The 23,947-nt window shown below is 40.0% G+C and overlaps 4 protein-coding genes across 10 annotated transcripts; 2 read left to right on the top strand and 2 right to left on the bottom strand.

Moving 5' to 3' along the window:
• Window positions 1-2,167: 2,167 nt before the first annotated feature.
• LOC100875650 (uncharacterized) lies at window positions 2,168-3,778 on the bottom strand. Of its 5 annotated transcripts, none has more exons than XR_013040148.1 (4): window positions 3,626-3,778; window positions 3,099-3,332; window positions 2,480-2,630; window positions 2,168-2,331 (listed from the first exon to the last, which is right to left on the bottom strand). XR_013040148.1 is itself a non-coding variant. In XM_012293228.2 (4 exons), the coding sequence occupies exons 1-3, from the start codon at window positions 3,776-3,778 to the stop codon at window positions 2,480-2,482; spliced, it is 528 nt and encodes a 175-aa protein (XP_012148618.1). In that variant the 3' UTR covers window positions 2,168-2,331. The 5 variants fall into 5 exon arrangements, 3 of the variants coding, with proteins under 3 accessions (XP_012148618.1, XP_012148619.1, XP_003706749.1); XR_013040149.1 differs by having other exon boundaries at window positions 2,168-2,327; XM_012293228.2 differs by having other exon boundaries at window positions 2,480-2,620.
• A 997-nt stretch (window positions 3,779-4,775) lies between these two features.
• Window positions 4,776-14,006, top strand: LOC100875763 (uncharacterized). Of its 3 annotated transcripts, none has more exons than XR_013040147.1 (11): window positions 4,776-4,860; window positions 5,224-5,285; window positions 5,390-5,490; window positions 5,624-5,922; window positions 6,033-6,242; window positions 6,333-6,636; window positions 6,739-7,055; window positions 7,186-7,488; window positions 7,566-9,045; window positions 9,126-9,255; window positions 9,348-10,829. XR_013040147.1 is itself a non-coding variant. In XM_076538229.1 (2 exons), exon 2 carries the CDS (start codon window positions 13,119-13,121, stop codon window positions 14,004-14,006), a length of 888 nt encoding a protein of 295 aa, XP_076394344.1. In that variant the 5' UTR covers window positions 9,127-9,255; window positions 11,998-13,118. The 3 variants fall into 3 exon arrangements, 1 of the variants encoding a protein (XP_076394344.1); XR_013040146.1 differs by having other exon boundaries at window positions 5,390-5,623; window positions 5,809-5,922; XM_076538229.1 differs by lacking the exons at window positions 4,776-4,860; window positions 5,224-5,285; window positions 5,390-5,490; ... (5 more) ...; window positions 7,566-9,045; window positions 9,348-10,829 and adding an exon at window positions 11,998-14,006 and having other exon boundaries at window positions 9,127-9,255.
• LOC143265518 (uncharacterized) lies at window positions 11,562-12,131 on the top strand. Its single transcript, XM_076538160.1, has one exon. The coding sequence runs from the start codon at window positions 11,562-11,564 to the stop codon at window positions 12,129-12,131; it is 570 nt and encodes a 189-aa protein (XP_076394275.1).
• A 5,205-nt stretch (window positions 14,007-19,211) lies between the features above and the next one.
• On the bottom strand, window positions 19,212-22,406 carry LOC105663561 (uncharacterized). The gene is made up of 2 exons (XM_076538159.1): window positions 22,265-22,406; window positions 19,212-22,117 (listed from the first exon to the last, which is right to left on the bottom strand). Exons 1-2 carry the CDS (start codon window positions 22,404-22,406, stop codon window positions 19,212-19,214), a joined length of 3,048 nt encoding a protein of 1,015 aa, XP_076394274.1.
• Window positions 22,407-23,947: the final 1,541 nt, after the last annotated feature.

Here is a 23,947-nt window from a genome sequence, read left to right as displayed (position 1 = left end):
GACAGACAATTTTAGTTTCGGAGATATTCGTGAGAAACAATTACTACTTCTACATTAATTTCGTCGTATGCTTATGTGTATTTGGTGGTGTATGCACTTTAGTGTAATAGTTACTTTTCTACTGTTTTTATAAACGTATCGCCAAAAATTAATTGCATTGCGAGTGAAATTAAAAATGAAACAATTGATTTCAACGATTTTAAATATTGGCTTAATTAATTTGTGGCAGAACGCATTAAATTCAGTTTAGGTTAGGTTAAATAGATCATTATCCCAGGCCAATGTTCAAAATTATCGAAATCAAATTTAATTTTTAAGGTCACCCGTTATACATTCGACTATAGCGATATTGTAAAAACAGTAGAATAGCGACAAATGCGTGCTGAGTGCTAAAGCATACACTATCATAGACAACGAAAGTATATAAATGCAGAGTTCAGTGTAGTAGCAACAATAGTTTTTCACAGGTATTCTAGAAACTAAAGCTTTTTCGCTGATTATCCGCAAGGAAAAAGTTGTTGTGGAATCATATTCCTGATAATATAGTAACAGAACATTGAAATCATTCTATATTGGTATATTAGAAATGCTCTAAAAGTATTTTTAAAGAACATAAGGTTTGAATAATTCTGATTAACCACTTTTAGTAAAAGATTTTACTAAGTTATTATTAATTGAAAGTTTTTGATCTAAGTTTGAGAAACTTAATTTTTAAATACTTCAAAAATACAGTAGAAAAACAAAAACTGCATTTTAAAACAACGCTATTATTAAATGTTTCTCATCTTTAAGCTATCGGTGAAAAAAGCGCAGTATTAGTAACAATAAAGGCAATAAAGAATTGAAACTCGTGCACACGAAACGTAAGAAGCAAATATGATCATCAAAAAGGAAGGAAGGGAAGCGTGGGAAGTTTTATCATTAGAACATATCCTGGTTATGATAGTAAAATATCATTGGTTTTTCGTTACTCGCTGGTTGTTTCTTTATCATTCCTTTTTTCTCTGTTCTTTTGATCTAGAATGAAATGTACATATCGTATATACTATTCAATCAATTATGCGTTGCTATAACGAAACATTTTACACATAACAAAATTGTAATATTATATTTATACTATGTATTTGCACTTGTATGTTGTGAAATACATTCAATATCAAAAACCTACATGAGCGGCGCAGGGATAGGTCGTCATACTTTCAACTTATTGCGATGCACTATAAAACAGCGTCAAAATATTCAAAAATACAAATTGTTTAAGCAGTTCCAAGAAATTCTATACGAACATCTCAAAAAGATATTGTTTTTGTTTGTTGAATTAACATTTTCAACATTAGTATTCATAAATTTAAAATTCTTAACCAATAAAGAAGGATCATGAGATGTTTGAGTCACGATCAGGAATGAAAGTTTCGCGGACATTTGTATAGTCTAAATGTGACCATATGTAAGTATTTATTTATTTAACGAATGGCACAAAAGACAGACGCTTCCTTACCAATCACCAAAATAAGAGTTTAACTGGTCAGAAAATTCATCCCTGTTAGTATTCCTTCAAGCAATGTTTAAAAAGCTTTTTTCGCTAAAAGATTACATTTTCAAAGTCATACGTACGAACGACAGACATTTCTCCAGGCGACCTCCAATAATCTTCAAACACTAATGAGCATACTTTCGTATATTATATTGTTACTTGTATTATCATTCATATTGTTCTAAACACGTATATTTTTGTGCGGTTCCTGCGTCGAATTTCATTTAATTTTTTAATACAGTGCACTTTGAATTATTTGTTTAACATTTCACTGGCGCATAAACAGTGCATTTGAAGAAAATAATTACATATTTTTTCAATTATTCAATTCAAATTATATAAATACTACAACTGCATATGTTTGTGTATTTATGTAGAATATTAGAGCATATAAAAAATACGTGAATTAGATGGTACATATAAAAAAATAATGAAATTAGTTATTTAAAATATTCAGAATATACAAAGTATCCATGGTCTAATTGTAACTGTCTGATACATGTTATTGTAACAAATGCAAGAATAAGAAGATATGAATTATTTCATACATATAAACAGCTGATAAAGTAGTTTTAATAACTGTTTATTGTTTTTGTAGTTTTGGGATAAAGTTATAAAAAGTTATAATAAAAATATATGAAAATATACACATTTTATTGTAATTACACTGTGGTTTTACTAAGTAAATCTATGTAGGCTTCTGATATCAAATCTTGAATTTTTACACCCAACTTATTCATTAAATCTTGTGCAATTTTTTCACCCTTATATTCATCGTCTTCTTTGGTCAGAACTACCTAAACAATAATAATGCATCATTTTTGAAGAAGTAACATGTTCACTCGCATATTTGTATTCTTTGCAGATAGAGCAAAAATTGAAACTCTTTATTATTATCAATAACATATTATTTTAAAACTACAGATGTTTATTGTGCAAACATACCTAATTCTTCTTTTGTGCAATTTTAAAATAACACAGGTTAACCCATTCGAGACTGATTGCACACCGTGTATGCAATAACAGTACTGTGCAATTATCAGTTATTCTGAGTAAACTAGTCATCGAAATAAGATTTTTCTGGAACTAATGAAATCTGTAAAGTACAGGAAAACAAAATTTGGCATTGGTTTTACTGTGTACCAAAAAATCTAAAAATTATCTGAAGCCTTTCTTACATGTAAAATACAAAGAAAAAAAAATTTCACTCCTGGGGACCATGTTCGAAAAAAATCGTTGTCTCGAATGGGTTAAGAAACAAGCACAATTCTATTTTTACTACTATTGTTATTTACCATGACTTAACACATTTAGAATGGTGCATATTTTAAAACTTTTTATTTGAATTTAGTTCTACTAAAAGGGATATTTTAAAAATAATCTTTTTTTTAAATGATGCATATGTATGAATCAAATTTGAATTTTGTGGAATATCCTTCATTGTTAGAAACCAATGTTAAAGTTTCTTATTTATAATTATCACATTCTTAATTTACACGTTGTTTAATGACTCCAATATGGTATAAATTCATAAACATTTATAGTTTATCTATCATTTACATACCTCTAATTCTAAAAAGTTTCCTAAGCCTTCAACGTCATCAACATGTATACGAGTCTGTCCAACCATGTACAATTGCCTTGTTTTTTCCACAGTACCTATGCAGCCATTTGATGCACTCAAAATATTTTTAATTTCGACACAAGCATTAGCTTCTAATGCTGCTTTTTCATAATTACAAAGTTTTGGGCCCAATATATTAGATCTTTTATAATAAATTAACTCTCCTGAACCATTCTAAACAAAAATAATTTCCTATTATATTGCAGGGTATAGAAAATACTACTGACATACATGATTTTTGTTAAATACCTATACCGTCAAAAATGTCTAAAATTTTTTGTTATAAAAATGGATAAATATATATAATACATAGAATAGTTCCTAAAAGAATTTAAACTTTATAGATTTATAAAATTTATGTTTATACTAGATACCATTAATTTGAAATTGAAGTATTTCATTATACAAATTTATAAACGATGTAAAGCATAAATTGGAAAAAAATAGATGTGTAATGTATTTTTTACTTCAAATCTTCGTAATTTTAATCTTCCTTCAGCTACTTTGAAGAATGTATCATGTTGCTTTATAACAGTACAATAAGTATCAGTTAACTGCTTAATTCGGGAAACTGTATATGACAGATTGGTAATTTTTGCTTTTATTTCAATATTGCGCATTGTTACTTTTTACCAATATTTTCCTTTTGTAGCAATGAATTTTTAGACCCAAGAATAAATCTGGTTTCCCTAGAGAAAATGGTGGCCGAGAGGAAACAATCCCTACCGCCCGACATTGTTGTGTGCTGTCATTCGTTGCCAACTTAATTCTGTATGAACTGTTGCGTTTGCCGTCCGCGGTCTAGGGATTTTGGCTCGCGGTGTGTAGAAATGATTCGGACTAAGTCCAACTATTTATTTAGAAAATTATCAAAGTACTTTTTATAAAGCGAACTGGTGCGTAAGGAATACAAAATTAGTCTGATCGTTCTGCGCTTGGCGGAGGAGATCTTCGGGTGATGCGGATCGATGCCCCTTCCTCGCTGGATCCTGGATCCTCCCTCAGGATCATCCCTTGTCCAATGGTGGAGGAGTCCACCCCCGTCCGATGTGGGCCCCTTCTCCTGGCTGTGGTCCACCCTCAGCCGCGTGGTCCCGCCAAGACGCGGGAACGTAACATTGAACATGTGCTTAGAGAAAGCGTGGGACCCAGAGAAACGCGAAAACAAAATCCTTGTACTGGGCGAAAATTTACGACCCTCTTCGAGTGCATGAAAAGACAGGATATTCGTAGGAGATCTTGAAACTTTCAAGAACTGTACGCGACTTAGTCGAAAACAACGAATTCGATACGGTCCCTAATAAATTAATCCCTACAAACATTCAAAGTGAAGCTACGTTTATTCTCTGGATTCCCAAACTTTCCCAAGCATGAACACCCACGTCGAGTGGCTTTAACAATATAAGCTTTGTCTATTGTACATGATTGCACGCTCAGATAGTTTAAATTTCGCTCTTAATTTATGGTCATCGATATAACAAAGTACAGACGCGCTCTGTAAATATTCTCACGGTCGTGTCGCCATACTTCACTGACTATATTCAGGATGATAACAAGTACTTACGCTCGCGTTACACCTCCCCCCTTATTTAAAAAGGTGTTTTCATAAAACAACTTTTCTATATCCATACGCCTTAATAGTAGTTGCATATACAATATTAACATTATGTGGTGCTTTTCTCATACAAGGTTCATACAAAAGGTGAGCAAACAGTTAAGTCTATTTAACATCCAAGGTATCTTATTACATACGTGTCACAAATACGAGCAACGAGATGCTTAACAGTCTCCAATTATCATACAAGTTGCAACGAACATAACCATACTAGTTTAAGCAGATCCGTGTACATAGTGACAGAGTCTAGAGTCTAGACTATATTTAGCAGTATTTCAATTACGCGAATACAATATGAGCACATGTGTACAAAGATATGAACGGAGTAGCAAACTTTATTAATTTAATCTGAATTTCCGTCAGTGATAACCTCTGGTCTAATATGCGCTAATTTGAGTTTGTTTGCATGAACAATCTTAAATTTATTTTTCCCTATTTCTAATTCCATAGTTAAATCATCAAACTTCCGATTTATTTTGTAAGGACCAAGCCAATCACAGTCAAATTTTGAGGTTCGAGGTTCTTTGAGTAGATATACAAGATCGTTTATTTCGAACGTGCGCGGATTAAGCGTTTGGTCATAATAAGCTTTGCTTCTCTGTTTTGCTTTTTCCAGATTTTGTGCAGCGATGGTCTGTGTGGTGGTGATTCTGGCGAGAAGATCATCAAAATATTGTACGAATGTTCGAGATGCTGGTCTCGTGGCAAATTCCGAGGGTATGTTGGCCTTGGTGCCAAAGACTAATTCGTGTGGAGAGAACCCAGTGGCTTCATGCACTGAGGTGTTATACGAAAAGATGCAGAACCTCACCCAGTCATCCCAGTCTGTTTTCATGCAATATATCTTTAGGTAATTAATAAGACTGCGGTGTGCCCTTTCGAGCGAACCTAATGATTGGGGATGAAACGCTGTGGAAGTTATAGTTTGGATTTTAAAGATTTTACAGAAGTGTTTCATTATTCGACTAACAAAGTTTCTTCCCTGATCTGTGTGTATGACTCTCGGGCAACCAAATCTACTGATAAATTGCTCAGCAAGTGCAAGGGCAATCGTTACTGCATCCATGGATTTTATGGGAATTGCATCTGAATATTTCGTAAGGTTGTCCTGTATAGTAAGCAGATATTGATTTCCTTTGGAAGTTCTGGGTAAGGGTCCTACAATATCCATCTGCACCTTCTCAAAGGCTCTTTGTGGTGTATCAGCGATTTGCATAGGTTGTCAGGTTTTTGCACAATAATTTTTATTTCTTTGGCAGGTTGAACAGGATCGGACAAATTCCATGATTTCTTTTGCCATGCCTAGCCAATAAAATCGTTGCCGGAGGAGCTGGAGTAATTTAAAGATACCTCTGTGGCCTCCAACCACAGATTCATGGTATTCTTGGATAATACGAAGACGACTCGACTCAGGTGGGATAATAACTTCTTCGGTGCACACGGTGATTCTATATTTCGGGTCAGCAAAGGTTTGTTTCAGTAGGTTTATTACGCTATTTCGCTCGGAGCCATTGAATCTATCCGGGTCTAATAAGAGACTAAAAGTTTCTGAATTCAAGGTGGCAAGAAGGGATTTGAGGGACTTCAATGAAGATTCGACGTGTCCAAGATCAAATTCGCTTTGGGATTCACTCTTGTAAAATAAGAGGAAGACAGAGTATCTATCATGAGGAAAGGCCATGGCGTTACTGACTTCAATTTGGTACTGTTGGATCTGTTCGGGGGAACATTCGATTCTGCTTAGCAAGCCTTTGGTGGTTTGGGAATTATCGTCACCGGTTAATGGGATAAAATGGGCGAGATTATCTCGTCGCACGAAAAGATTCTCATCTACACAAACTACAGCGGGTGGAGCAGGGAAAGGTACTATATGTCCGTCTGTTGTTTCATCTACACTATTAATCAAAAGTCTGGTCTCGTTAATTCCATCACTGTTAACATCTATTGTTACTCTTTTCTCTACAGGTATTTCTGTCAGGGTTATTCCTCTACAAGGTTTCCTTGCACAAATCAGATCGCCAGCCACAACATTCACACTCTCAATACAACTCAACTCTTCCACGTGCCCACCTGACTTTACCGTCCGAGGTGGTAGTTTCACGTGTCCACTCGAATCTCCTGTTCGCAGTGGTCTCATCGGCAGTTCACCCAACAACGCAGGACGGGGTGACGCCGGCATCGCACACTCACCCGAATCCCCTGTTTGGTGTGACGGCGGAACCATACACTCCATGGGATCACTATTCATTCGTGGCGACCTTGATTGCGCCTCAGACACACAGGTATCTGAGTCGGAAAATCCTTGAACAACATCAATTAATTCGGTTTCTGCTTTCCCGCGCGCCAGGAATGCAGAAGCCACCATTACTTCATTCCTAAAGCATAATGTCTCATTCTTTTCGTCCGTCTCAGGGTTTGCAATAGGAGTCTCAACCATGCAGGTGAGCACCTCCTCTAGATGTTCCGGGTTGTGATTGGGTTTTATGGTACGCTGTACAGGTCGTAGATAAGGAATAGGATTTTCAGCGGGGTCAACGGGATTCCGCGAAAGAGCATTGGCATTAGCGTTTACTCTCCCTGGTTTATTACTACATTGTAATCATATTTGTTCAATTTAATACGCCACCTAAGCAGTTTGGATGTGGGATCTTTGATACTGTGCAACCATACTAGGGGCCTGTGGTCAGTAACCAATGTAAACTGTCGGCCATACAGGTAAGGTCGAAAATGTTGTACATCGTATAGGACAGCTAAGAGTTCCTTCTCAATCGTTGAATAATTTATTTCTGCAGGGTTTAAAGCCTTCGAAGCATATGCAATTGGGAGATCTGTACCGATGGTTCCCTGACTTAGGATAGCACCTACAGCGTAATCTGAGGCATCAGTGGTAACAATAAAAGGCTGTGAAAAATTAGGGAACTGTAACAAGGGTTCAGTGCACACGATGTCTCTTAAAGTTTCAAATGCGTGTTGAACGTTCGGGGTCCAAAAGAAGGGTACGTTTTGCTTTAAGAGCTGGGTTAAGGGTTTGGCAATCTTAGCCATGTTGGGAATAAACCTATGATAATAACCTACGAGTCCTAGGAATTGCTTAATATTTTTCTTGTCTTTGGGAATGGGGAAGTTTCTTACTGCTTTGATTTTCCCTGGATCAGGTTTTACGCCCTCGCTGGTAATTACGTGACCTAAATAAGCGATTTCCTTCTGCAAAAAGCGACATTTCTCAGGTTGAAGAGTTAATCCAGCACCTTGCAACCGGGCTAGAAGAGATTTTAGTTTTCGCGCATGTTCTTTGAGGGAAACAGCATAAACAACAATGTCATCCATATAGACGAGGAGCTCAGCACCCTGAAGACCCGATAGTACAACGTCCATAACTCTTTGAAAAGTTGCCGGAGCATTTTTAAGACCAAATGGCATTCGATTAAATTCATAATGCCCATGGGGAGTAGGGAAGTCTTGGATTTAGATGTTGGGTCCATGGGGATCTGGTGAAAACCTGAGGCGAGATCCAAGGTGCTAAAGTATTTGGCACCTCCTAACTGGTCTAATATTTCAGTAATATTCGGGAGAGGGTATGCATCTGATACTGTCATTTCGTTCAATTTCCGATAGTCAATAACCATTCTCCACCTCGGCCTTCCGGAAGAATCAGGTTTTTTGGGCACTACCCAAAGAGGTGAATTGTAAGGTGATGCAGATGGCTGAATAATGTCGTCGCGGAGAAGCGTATCAACTTGTTTCTTTATCTCTTCCTTATGGACCAGGGGAAATCTGTATTGCTTTGTGTTTATTGGTATGTTATTTGTGGTGTTAATTGTGTGTTGGGGAACATCAGCCGCTTTTAACCTATCCGTAGGGAGATGAAACTGATACGGGAACTGATTTATGATTTCCAAGATGCTTATCTTTTCCTGTTCTTGGAGGTGACTCAAATCTATTAATTTAAGCAATTCGCTCAGTCTCTGGGCTCGATCAGCTGATTTGTCTGAAACCGGATTTCCTGTCCGTGAAGAACGGAATGCGGGGGGTTGTGAGTCAAATTCCTCAAGTTCGATTTGGGGTATACTAAGGATCACATGATCAAATGTAGAATTTATGGCAAATAATTTAACTAGACCGTTTTGTTGGGTGGCTAGGACTTCCTCTATGAAAATGCCAGGACCTGCATCAATAATCCGTCGGACATAGCCAGTGAGATTATTACTTTTCGTTGGGACCGAGATTAAAACTTTGGTTCGCAGAGGCAAATCATATGACAAAAAGGAGGAGGTAAGTGCGTTTTCCGTATTAATTTCCATAATACATGGGAAATTCTCTGCAAATTTGAGCGTAGCTCGTTGTTCCTGCAGGAATGAAACTCCTAAAATTCCGGCCTCATTAATTGGAAAGTCATCATCAACCACTTGAAAATGGACTGGAATGTTTTACAAAAGAACGACGACTTCCCCTGAAGTTTTAACTGTTCCTGTGCCAATACCGGTGAGATGATAAATCTTATCTACATTAACGGGTAAATCGGATTTTAATTCTTTTTGTTTAATTAAATTTAATGGAGACCCCGTATCCACTAGGAGCCCAGCTGATCCATTCCGAAAGTGTTCGTGTACTAGCGAAATTACCGGAGAGTGTGTTTTATAATCTAAATTGGTTTCGCGGCAGACGCGATGGATCCGGCGCGGGAAATTAGGGGTGATCTTCGTGTCGCGCCCGTCGTCGGAGCCCCCTTTGAGTTTAAATCCCCTCGAATGTCAACGGTCGAGGTAATCAAGGGTTTCGGTTTCTCCCAATTTTTACCGTTATTTCCTCCCCGACGCGGCTCGTATGGATGACTCCTCCCTTCATAATTCCGATGTCTAGCTGTATCATGGTTTAATTCACGGGGTCGACGGTCCCCTCGCGCAAAACAATTAGCACGAATGTGACCAGGTTTTCCGCAACCGAAACATTTGCGCTCATCCGTTCGCACAGCTAAAATTTTCGGACGGTCACCATAATCATACGCGTTCCTCGAAGTTGTCGCGGGTTTCATTTGCGCATCTATCCTAGAAGCTATCTGAATAACGGTCTTTAAATCCCGTACGTCGTCCTTAGAAATAATGCCCGTAATGACGTCATTCTTTAATCCCCTCAAAAAACCCTGTATCGCGGTTCCTGTTAAAATTGATCGTACTCCCTCAAATACCTGCGGTTCGTATATTTCCTGAACTGCCAGTAACCCGTTTTCTAAAATGTATCGCACCCTAACTCCAAATTCGTCAACCGTCTCATGTTCATTTCGCTGCAGGGCTTTGAATTCATCCTGTACATTGTCTATGTCAAATCTATGGCTGTACGTGGATTTTAATGATTCGATAACCTCCTCTACGGTTTTGGGTTGGCTACTACCGATTATCACGCTACTAACGCGGGGGTCCATGCGGTTGCGAATAATGGCTAGCAGGTAATTTTTATCACCAGCCTTGACTAAAGAATCGGCTAGTCGGCACTGAGTAATGAAATGGTTTACCAGGGACGGCTTACCGTTGAAGTGGGGAATGAGATTTGCGATTACATCGAAGGGTGTGCGGAAATTAACACACTAATAAGTTAACGAAGTGATACCATAAAAATAATAGTAAAAAGTAAAGAGCAATCTTGATGGAGCGCCAATCTACGACAAAGTTCGAAAATCATATATGACACTCGGTTACACCTTGCTCTTCATTCACTTTTCTATCGATTATTGCGAAGTGAGCACGTTTAAGATATTATACTTCTTTATTTTATTCTTTCGTAGCAATAGCCGATACAGAACTGTCGTCGACGATACAATTCATCCTGATGACACACTCATTCTTTACTCCGAAGAAACGTCTCATTGGAAGGGGAATTGCATTTGTACACAACACATGAACAGTCATAACCTGCCTCACTATTTCGATTTTTATTTTCATAATACGTAATTAATATTGTACGTGATTAGGATCTCTATTACATGTATTAAATATTATTGTACATGTATACTATTAATTGCAGATGTTTTATATCTTGTAAATAACAATTATTTAAAAACACTTTGAATTTATTTTAATATTATTACATTATTTTAATATTATTATTACAAAAACTAATAACACACTTCCAATTACAAATTAATTATTTCATGTTAAACACAAAGAATACACATATTAACTTCAAGATTAATTAATAATGCCAGGATAACTTTCTCATACACCAATTTACATGCCGCGCGCGTTTTCATTTCACGAACAAGAAGAAGGAAGTGCATTTTTCAATTATTTTTTTTATGCATTTCTAACGAAATGCATTGCTCGCACTGCAAGATGACGCCACATGCTACATTTATGTGGCGACATCTACTTCCGGCGTAAAAGCGCAGCGGAGAGTGCATTTCCTTACGTAGTCACATTCTCTCGTGAAACGCTCAGGCGACGTGACGTGTTTTCTAATTACTGAGTTTTACGTAAACCTTGCGATTTTCATAGAAGTGCGCGGAATACATATACGAACTATTTAACCCGCACAGTTTTTGTTGTAATTAGTTGTTGTTAAATATAACTGTTAAATATAGTTATCCAGTTTGAATTCAGTGGACTTATTTACCCCTTTTCTCACGTCGGTAAAGTAGAGTTCCCTATTGGCTGAAGCAGAACTCTACAATTGGTGACCCTGACGTGATCAAAATCGAAAAGGGAAGTAAAAAAACAGTTATTTATCGTAATTTCAATCGAGGTTTGCTGAAAAAAATGCCGCTAACGCACTCGCCTTCGAGAGAAAGCGCCAATATGGCGGACTTAGAGGGGGCGCATCAGCCCCTGCAAGACGCCTCAAACGAGGCAGCCATTGCGTCAGCGACGCTCAAGAAGTTGCCGCCATTTTGGCGAGAGAACCCAGGCGTTTGGTTCATTCAAGTTGAGGCGTTATTCGACCTGGCAAGAATAACGAGCGATGATACAAAGTATCGGCACGTTATAACGCAACTGGACCAATCAGTTCTGCCTTTTGTGGCTGATGTTCTGACCTCGCCTCCGGCTCGAGGAAAATACGAGGCGATCAAAGAAAAATTAATTGGGGCCTTTGATGAATCCCCGGAGTCGAAGTTGCGCCGGGTATTACGATCACGCAATATGGGGGACGATAAATCATCCCATTATCTCCAAAAATTGAGAAACCTGGCCGGAGATCAAATTAACGAAACCGTTTTACGCTCACTTTTCTTAGGGCAGCTCCCGGAAAATGTAAGGAGCATCTTAGTAATCAGCGAGACCCGGGACCTGGCAAATCTGGCGCTCCAGGCGGATAAAATTCTGGAGATGCATTCTTGCCACGTAGCAGCGGCATCGCAGGAACTTTAGCGACCCCCCCCCCCCCCCCCCCCCCCGACAACGGATCGAGATGACTTGCGGGAGCAGGTCGAACGGCTGACGCGGATGGTCGAGGCGTTGGCCACGCGGTCCAGGCCAACATTTCGAAGGAAGCCAACATGGCGATGGCGGTCGAATTCAAGGGATAATGGATACCGCCGACGCTCCCTGTCCAGGGAAGATAGAGGTGGATTGTGCTACTACCACCATCGTTTTGCGGAAAGGTCACACAAATGCGTGCAGCCATGCTCCTGGACGGGGCCACTTCCTGGGCACAGCGGTAATGGCTCCAACACGAAACCAACCCAGGAAAACTAGCAGCGCAGCCCCGAATTCAGACGGCGTCGGAGGGCCGCGCAGAAAACTGCCGTTTAGTGATTAAAGACATTAATACAAATTTAAATTTTTTAGTCGACACAGGGGCGGACATCTCCGTGTTGCCGCTTAGATCGGATAAGAGACCCCGTCCCTAGCGATTTTAGATTGTATGCGGCAAACGGCACGGCTATTGAGACCTATGGAACGTCAAAGCTGACACTGAATCTGGGATTGCGGCGTCCATTTCTCTGGGAATTTATTGTTGGTAAGGTACAGCAGCCAATTTTAGGAGCGGATTTTCTAAAAAGGTACGGTCTTTTGGTTGACGTACGTAATAAGAAACTGATTGACGGACTGACGAATTTACATACGATAGGACAGATAAGTACAGTTTTCCAGCCGTCACTGACTACACTTTGTAATACTAATCCGTACCAAAACCTTCTAAAACAATATATAGAAATCACTCGACCGTTACAGCGACAAGACGTACCGACTCATAAAATTCAACACCACATCGTCACCAGTGGGCCACCATGCGCAGAGCGAGCTCGCAGACTTGCTCCGGAGAAGTTGAGAGCAGCACAGAAGGAGATTAACCACCTTCTGGCTCAAGGGATTTGTAGGCCGTCTAGTAGCCCTTGGGCTAGCCCTCTGCACATGGTGCCCAAGAAAAATGGTGATTGGAGGTTATGTGGTGATTACAGGAAACTTAACAGTCTTACCATTCCCGACAAGTATCCTATTCCTCATATTCAAGACTTTGCACATAGACTGGACGGGACAACAATTTTTACAACTTTGGACCTTGAGAAAGCCTACCACCAAATACAGGTAGCGCCAGAAGACCGGGAAAAAACTGCCATTATCACTCCATTTGGCCTTTTCGAGTATAACGTAATGACGTTTGGCCTAAAAAACGCTGCTCAAACCTTCCAGAGATTCATGGACGTCGTACTCCGAGGTTTAGATTTTGTATTTTGTTACATTGATGATGTATTAATAGCTTCCGCCAATGAGCTGGAGCACAAAGAACATTTAAAGCAAGTGTTCGATAGGTTGAAACAATACGGCATTTCCATAAATATTAATAAATGTCTTTTTGGATCTCCTTCGGTGCGGTACTTGGGGTACCTGATTAACTCTAAGGGAGCCAGTCCGGTACCAGAGAAAGTGGAGAGCATTGTGAATTATACTAAGCCGAACACTGTCGCGGATTTGCGCCGATTTCTTGGCATGCTCAATTTTTATAGACGGTTTATTAAGAATGCCGCTAACAAACAGGCCCCTCTAAATAAATATTTAGAGGGTGCAAAGAAACATGATAAAAAACCTATCGTATGGACCTCGGAAACAGAGAAGGCTTTCGAGGAATGCAAAAGCTCATTGGCGAACGCAACGTTGTTGGCACACCCGAAAATTAACGCACCATTACTGTTACAGACGGACGCTTCTGACTCGGCTAGCGGAGCAGTTTTACAACAAAAGGTGAATGGAATATGGGAACCTCTCGGTTTTTACTCCAAAAAGTTTACACCACAGGAATAGCGATATAGTACATATGACAGAGAGCTCACTGCTATTTTTAAAGCTATTAAACATTTTAAACACTACATTGAAGGACGTCACTTTACGATACAGACGGACCACAAACCTCTGACTTACGCTTTCCTGCAAAAATCCGATAAAGCTTCACCGAGACAGTTACGACAACTTGACTACAACGAATATAACCCATATTCCAGGATCCGCTAACGAGGTGGCTGATGCTTTGTCACGGCTGGACGTGATCAGTCTGCCAGTCGTGGTAAGCACCCAGCAGCTAGCCGAGTATCAGAAAACAGACACAGAACTGACACAGTTAATACAGGGCAATTCATCATTAGAATTGAAACAGTTAAGACTAGACAATACAGACGAGACTGTGTACTGTGACATTTCACATAATAATATTAGACCTTATGTGCCAGCAGCGTTGCGGATGCAGATATTTAACAATGCTCACAATGTTTCTCATCCGAGTGGCAGGGCAACAAAAAAGCTCATTAATAACAGGTTTGTTTGGCCAGGTATGAACAAGGACATTTTGAATTGGGCCAGAACCTGTCTTCCCTGCCAACGGAGTAAGGTCTCAAGGCATGTCAGAAACATTCCACAACGTATAGTTGTTCCAAGCGAACGTTTTCAACATGTCCATGTAGATATAGTAGGTCCTTTACCGCCAGTAGACAGGTATAGATATTGCCTGACAATGATTGACAGGTTCTCCAGGTGGCCTGAGGCGGTTCCCATTAGAGACATGGTAGCAAGTACAGTTGCTAAGGCATTTTGTGCTGCGTGGATTAGTAGGTTCGGAGCTCCAGCTACAATAATCACAGATAAAGGATCCCAATTCGAAGGAGCTGTTTTCAGGGAACTTACAAAGTTGATAGGGTACAGGCATATTCACACAACGGCATACCATCCGGCCTCAAATGGCATGGTGGAAAGATGGCACCGTTCCCTGAAAACTGCAATTATGTGCCACGAGAAGAGTAACTGGGTCGAGATCCTCCCTACTGTATTACTCGGATTAAGGAGCAGCTTCAAAGAAGATATTGGAGCTACTGCAGCAGAGTTGTTGTACGGGGTTCCTCTCAGGTTGCCGGGAGAATTTTTCATCGATACACAGGACACAGACAATTTTTATTTAGATAAATTTAAAGAGCAGATGCGACAGATTCGACCAAGACAGATGGCACATCACAACAGACAGACACATTTTGTACCCAAAGCGTTACATAATTGCACACACGTTTTTGTTAGAGTAGATGCGGTAAAGAGACCTCTGGAACAACCATACGAAGGACCATTTAAAATACTACAGCGTGTTACGGATATTACTTATTTAATAGATTATAAAGGAAATCCGATAGTTTTTTCCACAGAACGTTTAAAGCCGGCATTTGTTGAAGTAGAATGTCAAAATGAAACACAACCAAAAACATATACAGTAAAGACTGGATAACTGCAACAAAATCGGGACCCAAGCGTTGCAGTTATCGAGTCGAGGTGTCGATTCCTTGTTTACATTTGGCTCGCGTCGACCGCTAAACGTAGGAAAGGACAGAGAGCGAACGAGTGAGGCTGTTTAAAATTAAATTTTTAGAGAAGTCTGACGAGTAATAGTCTTTTGGTTCCATACAAAATCGCGCCTCCATACACTCGAAAAAACAAACAATATTACTACATAAACAAATGTTGTTCAAATTATGCCGTGTTTGGTCTTATTTTGATCAGGAAAATTTCACAATTACGTTGGTAAAAGTAATATTTAGTAAAACCAAAAAATAAAAAAGTTTTACTGTTGCATTAGTGTTGTCACATCGATACGCCGGTTCGGATTACATTACATACGCTGCTCGCTCGTCGAGTGTCAAAATTCAAGGGGGATCCCCCTAAGTGGTGGGGATAGTAACGTTGCAGTTATCCAGTCCATCGTTTGTCGCAGTTATCCAGTCTTTACTGTAGTAAGTTAGGATCGTCTGCTTTCCCTGACAGGTCAAGCGACTTGGAGGGGGGTAGTGTGGCGACACCTACTTCCGGCGTAAAAGCGCAGCGGAGAGTGCATTTCCTTACGTAGTGTTGTGTGCTGGCATTTGTTACCAACTTAACTCTGTATGAACATAGAAGAAGCGAAACATAATGTTGCGTTTACCGTCCGCGGTCTAGGGATTTTGGGATGTGGGTAAGTTAACCCGTGGAGCACTGAGCGCTCTGCTCGCGGTGTGTAGAAATGATTCGAAACAGATTTAAGATGGAAAACGACTAAGTCCAACTATTTATTCAGATAATTGTCAAAGTACTTTTTATAAGAGCGAACTGGAGCGTATGAAATACAAAATTAGTCTGATCGTTCTGCGCTTGGCGGAGGAGATCCTCGGGTGATGCGGATCGATGCCCCTTCCTCGCTGGATCCTGGATCTTCCCTCAGGATCATCCCTTGTCCAATGGTGGAGGAGTCCACCCCCATCCGATGTGGGCCGCTTCATTAATTTTACAATATCAAAATAACATACAAAAATTATTTCTCAGATTACAAGATCACCGACAAAAAGTAATAATAACCTTGTTTACACTAATTAATACAACACGTGATACACAATGTAATTTGGATTTGTTATGTTGGCAACATGAACTCGACTTTTGTCGTTTCCACTGAACCTCAATTGAACACTACCCTACAATTTTGTAGGGACACATAGTTCCTAGTGTGGCGCTGGTATCGCAAGCCTAAACCTTAGGGTTTGTAGTCATGCCTTTCGTAGGTTGGTATGACGCCAACGGCGGGAGACGCCATGGGATTACAGTCGTAATAAAGATCTCGTACACAACGGCACGCGTAGTTACTATCCTTCCCCACAAGTGGTGACCCCGACGTTTGAATATAAAAATATCTGTTCCGCGAGATTCAAGCGTCGACCAAGGGGCAGGAGCTGCAGAAAATGATGCAGTGGACGTGCACGTGGCGAAATTCTGTCCGGAGCGACCTGCGTTGTGGTTCGCGCAGTTGGACGCGCAATTCGCGTTAAGAAATATAACTCAGGATGAAACCAAATATTGGCATGTGGTAGCGCAATTGGATGCCAAAACTGCCGAAGAAATAGAAGACATTCTATTAAACCCCCCGCCGGATCGGAAATATGAGAAATTGAGGACAGAGCTCATTTCAAGGCTTTCCACATCCAAGAAGAGGAGAATACAAAGGCTCCTCGAACACGAGGAAATGGGGGACAGGACGCCTTCTCAATTTCTCCGCCATCTTCGAACTTTGGCGGGCTCGGATGTACCACAGGATTTGCTGAAGACGTTGTGGGCAAGTAGGCTGCCTACTACTATTCAGTCGGTTTTAGCGGCTCAGGATGGTATGGAGATGGACAACTTAGAAGCCCTGGCCAATAAAATAGGCGAAATCACGCCTCAACCTAGGGCGCCATCACCAGCCGTAGCGTCCATTTCCGACGTTGATCAACTAGTAAAGCAGATTGCGGCCATGGTTACTGCCGAGCTACAGAAGCAAGATGGCAGAGGGCGTTTTCGTTCCCGGAGCGGCGGCCGTTCTTACCGACCGAGGTCGAAAGCGCGCCTGGACCGCCGTAACGATTTGTGTTACTTCCACTGGAAATTCCGCGAGAGGGTGCACCGTTGCGTACCCTGTGGGGACTGAGGTTCGTGAAGGAGAGCCCGGTGTAGTAAATAATGTACAACGACGTTTTCTTGCTATTTGCAAGTATTGTACTTTTTATTAATTCGCGCACGTGTTGACTCTTTCGCTTTCATACACGAAGTGGAGGAGCGACATTCTTCTTTTTCGCGCCGCGTTCCTTATAAACTAGTCTTACCAACTACTATTGTGGCGCCACAGGGGTTGTGGCGACTGTACCGACAGCGACACATGCGCCCTCTGGACAGTTCCTATTTTTAGTTACTTTTTATTTCTTAGGTTAAGCTGTAAATAGTAGTTGGTAAGACTAGTTTATAAGGAACACGGCGCGAAAAAGAAGAACGTCGCTCCTCCACTTCGTGTATGAAAGCGAAAGAGTCAACACGTGCGCGAATTAATAAAAAGTGCAATACTTGCAAATAGCAAGAAAACGTCGTTGTACATTATTTACTACACCGGGCTCTCCTTCACGAACCTCAGTCCCCAAACCCCCGTGAGCCTGGATCGGAAAGGCGCCGGAAAACCAAAACCAGGGGCGTTAGTGGCGACGGGCGACCCTAAAACGGAAATATGTCGCCTTTTCGTGACGGATTCACGGACAAAAACGCGGTTTCTCGTAGACACGGGCGCCGACGTTAGTGTTTTCCCGCGAAATAGATTGGGCGTCCTCCGTAAGCGTAGCGATTTTGCGTTAATTGCGGCGAATGGTACACCTATCGCGACATATGGGCGTGTAACACTAGAGTTAGATATCGGTTTGCGGAGAGACTTTCCTTGGAACTTTGTGATGGCGGAAGTTACGCGTCCTATATTAGGGGCGGATTTTCTTCGATATTATAAACTATTAGTGGACGTTAATCGGGGCCATCTTGTGGACAGCGTGACTTTATGTGCAGTTACGGCAGGGCGGTCGTGCGAAGGGCCCAGCGTGCGTATCCTAACAACTTCGGTGGACAGTGAAGTGCGCGCATTACTGGACAGGTATCCGACCCTGACAGGGCGCCCCGCGTATGGTGGTCCGTTGAAACACTCAACGGTCCACCACATAGTTACCACACCAGGACCACCGGTTACAACCAGGCCGAGGAGATTGACGACGGACAGGCTGGCAGCGGCAAAGAAAGAGTTCGAGCATATGCTCCAGCGCGGGATCGCGCGGCCGTCCAACAGTAGTTGGTCGTCCGCTCTTCACCTGGTGGCAAAGAGGGGCAGCGATTGGCGCCCGTGCGGGGACTACAGAGCGTTAAACGCTCGCACGGTGCCGGGTCGGTACCCGGTCCCGCGTCGGTACCCGGTCCCGCATATCGAGGACTTCGCGCAGACTTTACGCGGGTGCGAAGTGTTTTCCATAGTGGACTTGGTGCGCGCATACTATTTAAGTTTCCGGTGATGACTTTTGGTTTAAGGAACGCGGCCCAGACTTTTCAAAGGTTTATGGACGAAGTGGTACGCGGATTAGACTTTTTTTTTTTTTCTTGAGTGTTTAAGGTCACATCAACCTTGTGGGTTATTAGTGACCACGGTTAGGTTATCTAGTATATCCAATCATTCTAGAATAGACGGTAAAGATCAATATCCTTTAGGAAACATAGAACTTTTTTGCAGGCATCTATTTCTCGAAGAACATTTAGTGAATTTGGTAGTTTGTGTTGTATTCTCTTCGCGTTGTATTTGGGACAAGTTACCAATATGTGTTCTACTGTATTTTGTATGTCACAGATGTCACAGATATTTGGTTCTGTTTTTGTGATGAGGTGTGAGTGTGTCCAATTTGAATGGCCTATTCTTAAGCGTGTTATTTTTACTTGGTCTTTCCTATTGAATTGTACCGCTGGATTGCTATCATTTATATTATTGCGAACATCCTGCAGTTTGGTTGGACTACTATTTCTCCATTCCTCATTCCAAGTTTCCATTAGCACTTTGATGCAATACTTTTGAAAGTCTCGGTGGTCTATGTATTCATAATTTGCTAGTGTCGAATTAGAACTAGCCAGTTTTGCTGTTGAGTCTGCCTTTTCATTGCCTCTGATGCCAGTATGAGAGGGGATCCAAGAGTAAAGCACTTCTTTTTGGTCCTGCTTGAGAGTTTCATTTAGTTCGATGATATTTTGGATTATTGTATTATTTGTTTCCACTTTTTGCAGAGCGAGTAGGACGCTTTTAGAGTCAGACAGTATAATGAATTCATTATGTGTTGTTTTTTGTATGTATTTTAGAGCTTGTAATATGGCGAATGCTTCGCTAGAGAACACTGTAAATGCTTCAGGGAGTCTGAAAGACAGCTCGCATTCAAGAGTACATACTGCGCATCCAATCCCCTCCTTCGATTTTGAGGCATCGGTAAAGATTTGTATATGGTTTGGATACTCATTCGATAATTCATTGTATAAACTTCTGACCACGTTTGGATTAGTTTTTTTATCCGTTTTTAGAATTTTATCGAGTATGCAAGGAGGTTTTATCGTCCATGGTGGAATTTGGTACTGTTTCCTTGGTATAATTGTTGGTATATCAATGTTTAATTCTTGTAGGTGTGTTTTAATTCTAACGCTTATCGGTTTCGGTAAGTTATGCTTTTTTTTGAAATCATTGAAGAGGGTGGTGGCAGTTAGTTGATCATAGATAGGATTTGACGGTGCTGCAAATCTGGTTGCTGTGTACGATAAGCTTAATTGCTTTCTTCGAACTTCTAATGATGTTAGATTGGCTTCACACAGAATTGCTATGACCGGACTTGTTCGGTAAGCTCCAGTAGCTATTCTCGCTCCAGCGCTATGTATCGGTGCTAATAAACTTGGTTTTGCAGAACTATAGACAACTGACCCGTAATCAAGTTTGGACAGACCTAAGGCCTTGTATGAATTAATTAGAACTTCGAATTTCGCTCCCCAATTTTTCGAAGCAATAACTTTTAACATATTTAGTCTTTTAACACACTCTTCTTTAAGCCTTTTAAGAAACGGTATCCATGTGTGGTGTTTGTCAAAGGTTAGGCCGAGGATTTTTGGAGTGTCTGTTGTGTTGAGTTGATGCTGACCTAAATGTAGCTGTAGTTTATGGTTATGAATTTTTCTTTGTTTTGAAAAGATTGTGTCGGTGGTTTTGTTTTGGGAAAATTTAAATCCTGTTTGTAACGAGAATTTTTGAAGTTTGTCTAATATATCCTGAAGGATTTGTTGCATGGTGCTTAAATTTGTTCCTGTAATGAAGAAAGTGCAGTCATCAGCGAAGATGGTATACTTAACTGGTTTAGAAAAAACTTCGGTGATATCGTTTATGGCAATCAAGAATAAAATTACGCTTAGTACAGATCCCTGTGGTAGCCCGTTTCGGATTTCTGTTTTCTTGGATAAGTTTCCGTTGACACGGACGTATATGGATCTATTTTTTAGAAAATTATATATAAACTGTAACATAAAACCATTAATGTTCCATTTTTGTAACTGTTGGATAATTCTATGCCTCCAAACCATGTCATACGCCTTTTCAATATCTAAACATATAGCTACTAGGTGCCGTTTTTTAAGAAAAGCTTCACAGATATTGGTATCTAACATTGTGAGGCTGTCGATTGTCGAGCAGTGTTGTCTGAACCCGTTTTGATTTCTTTCTAGTAGGTTATTAACTACTAGATACCATCGTAATCTTTTACATAATATCTTTTCTAACAGCTTGCATAGACAACATGTTAGGGCAATAGGTCTGTAACTGTCGACTTGCAGTTTATTTTTCCCAGGTTTTAGTATGGGGACCACTATTGCTTCTTGCCATTTGTCTGGGAAGACACCATTCAGCCATATACAGTTGTATAAGTCTAATAAATAGTTTAGTCCTTCTTTTGATAATTGTTGTATAAAAACGTTTGGAATGTTGTCAGGTCCTGGACTAGATTTTTTTGCAGATTTTAATACAGATTGCAATTCGGCAAACGAGATTTCTGTGTTAAGGGGATGGTTTTTTGCTAGGGAGTCGATTGGTTCGATCCTTGCACTTTCTTCGACACTGTCTTTAATTTTGAGGAAGTTCGGGTCGAAGTGTTCATTACTTGAATTTTTTGCGAATGTAGTGGCTAATAGGTTGGCCATTTCTATGGAGTCTGTAATAATAGAGTTGTCAATGCCTTTGATTGCAGTAATTTGAGAGTTTACCTTCTGGCCATTTATTTTCTTCAATTTATTCCACATTTTGTCACATGGAGTGTTCTTTGTTAAAGATGAAATGTAATTGATCCATGCATCCTTCTTCGCTTGTTTAAGGACTTTTCTAGCTTTGGCCCTTACCCGCTTAAATTCTATTAAGTTTATGTCAGTTTTATGTTTCTTGTACACATTAAAAGCGTATTTCTTCTCTTTAATTGCTTCGTGGCATTCATTATTCCACCATGGGAGGTTGTTCTTTACTATAGCATTTGATGTTTTCGGTATCGATTTTCCTGCTGCTTGAATGATTAATTCTTCAAATTCTTTTAATATTTGATTTATTTCCATACAATTTGTGGAATTAGGGGCTTTTAATGAAGGTAGATTTTGATTTACTTCCTCTTGGTATAGTATCCAGTCCGCTTTTTTAAATTTCCACGTAGGTTGGGCTATGGGGATACCAGTATTGTTATCGATAAACTCTACGAATATGGGAAAATGATCGCTGTTATATAACTCGGTTGAAGTTGTGTATTCGATGTTATCGTAAATGTTTGGACTACAAAAAGTCAAGTCTATAGCACTGTAAGAGCCATTTGACATATTGAAATGAGTGGGTTCGGTGGTATTCAATAATACGATACCTGTTTTAAGTATTATATTTTCGATTATTTTTCCTCTAGCATCAATGTTTGTGGATCCCCATATTGTATTGTGGCTGTTGAAATCTCCCACTAATAAGAAAGATTTGGGAAGTTGCTCTATCAGGTCGATTAGTTCAGCTTCTTGAAATTGATAATTATTGGGAATATATACGTTGCATATACATACTTCCCTTTGATGCAGAATGATCGAAACTGCAATTGCTTCAATATTTGTATTTAGGGGTACTTCTGTATAATGTAAGCTTTGTTTCATATAAATTGCTACTCCACCGCTCGCAATCGAGGCGTTCCTTCTATTTTTCTTAACTACATTGAAACTTTTAATATTAATAGATTCATTTGTTTTGAAATTGGTCTCCTGCAAACATAATACACGTGGCCGATGATCTTGGAGAAGTTTTTGTAAAAATTCAAACCTTGTTTTTAAACTATTTACATTCCATTGAACGATTTTCTTTTGCATTTAGAGTTACTTGAGGTATTTTTTATATTAAGTTGATTGATTGAGTCAATTGTTACATTCGTCTTCTGAGCACTGAGGAGTGTCTGAACATTCCGAAAGAGCAGGAGAGCTTGTTGGGAGATTCGCATCAGTAGGTTTTGTTAACCTTTTAATGATTCTTGTGAATCGGTTTTTAATACAGCGATCCGTGAGGTAAGGGTAAAGATTTTTCATGAAGTTCGCAAGAGCTTCTACATCCTTTGTGTATTCTATTGCGATCTCTCTAGTATTAGGAGATCCAAGTGTGTTTTCGATAAAACTTTTAAATTGATAAAAATTTAACATCTTACCAGCTTCTTCTAATACTTGTTTCACTGGCTGTAACATGTCATCTATACTTTTGTCGCTCCTTGTTTCCGTATTTGGTTTCTTTTTTGGCTGTTTAGGCTTTGACTCTTTATCTAGTATTTGTTGAAGACTGATTGCTTTTCCTGTAGAAAGGTTTGAGCTGTTTGTTTCCTCTGTAAGGCTTGAGTCATCGGTAATTTTGGATCTGGTACGTTTTAATGATTTAAGCGGTAAGTCGATGTCCATGGTTTCTATTTTTTTGTTGCCACTAGGGATTTCTGGTTTCTTTAATCTGTCCGTATCGTTAACTTTGGGTCCAGGTGGGGCTATATTTGCACTTTGCGATTTGGTGTAAGCACTTGCTTGTTGTGATTCAAAAGGAGTAGGCTGTTTATCCTCAGATTTGCAATTTTTTGCCACATATCCTTCTTGGCTACATAGGAAACATTTTAATGTGTCTGTCGAGGGGTAAATCCAGTACGTGGTTTGTTCGTGTTCAATTTTAATCGACTCCGGAATTTTGTGTGCATCATCTGGATGAACATATACTTGGCGTCGAAAACTGAGAATATGCGTGAAGCCTTCTTCTGCCATGCCAGCTCTTAAAAAGGAGATAGCTGATTCCCTTTTAATTCCAATTTTGTCGAAAATTTCTTCAATCTTCGAGTGAGGGATTGTTGGACAGACAT

This window comes from Megachile rotundata, chromosome 12 (assembly GCF_050947335.1).
Source record: "Megachile rotundata isolate GNS110a chromosome 12, iyMegRotu1, whole genome shotgun sequence".
In the NCBI taxonomy this organism is placed as follows: domain Eukaryota; kingdom Metazoa; phylum Arthropoda; class Insecta; order Hymenoptera; family Megachilidae; genus Megachile; species Megachile rotundata.
The sequence above is the reverse complement of the archived record's forward strand: the minus strand, read 5'-3'. Positions and strand labels throughout refer to the sequence as shown.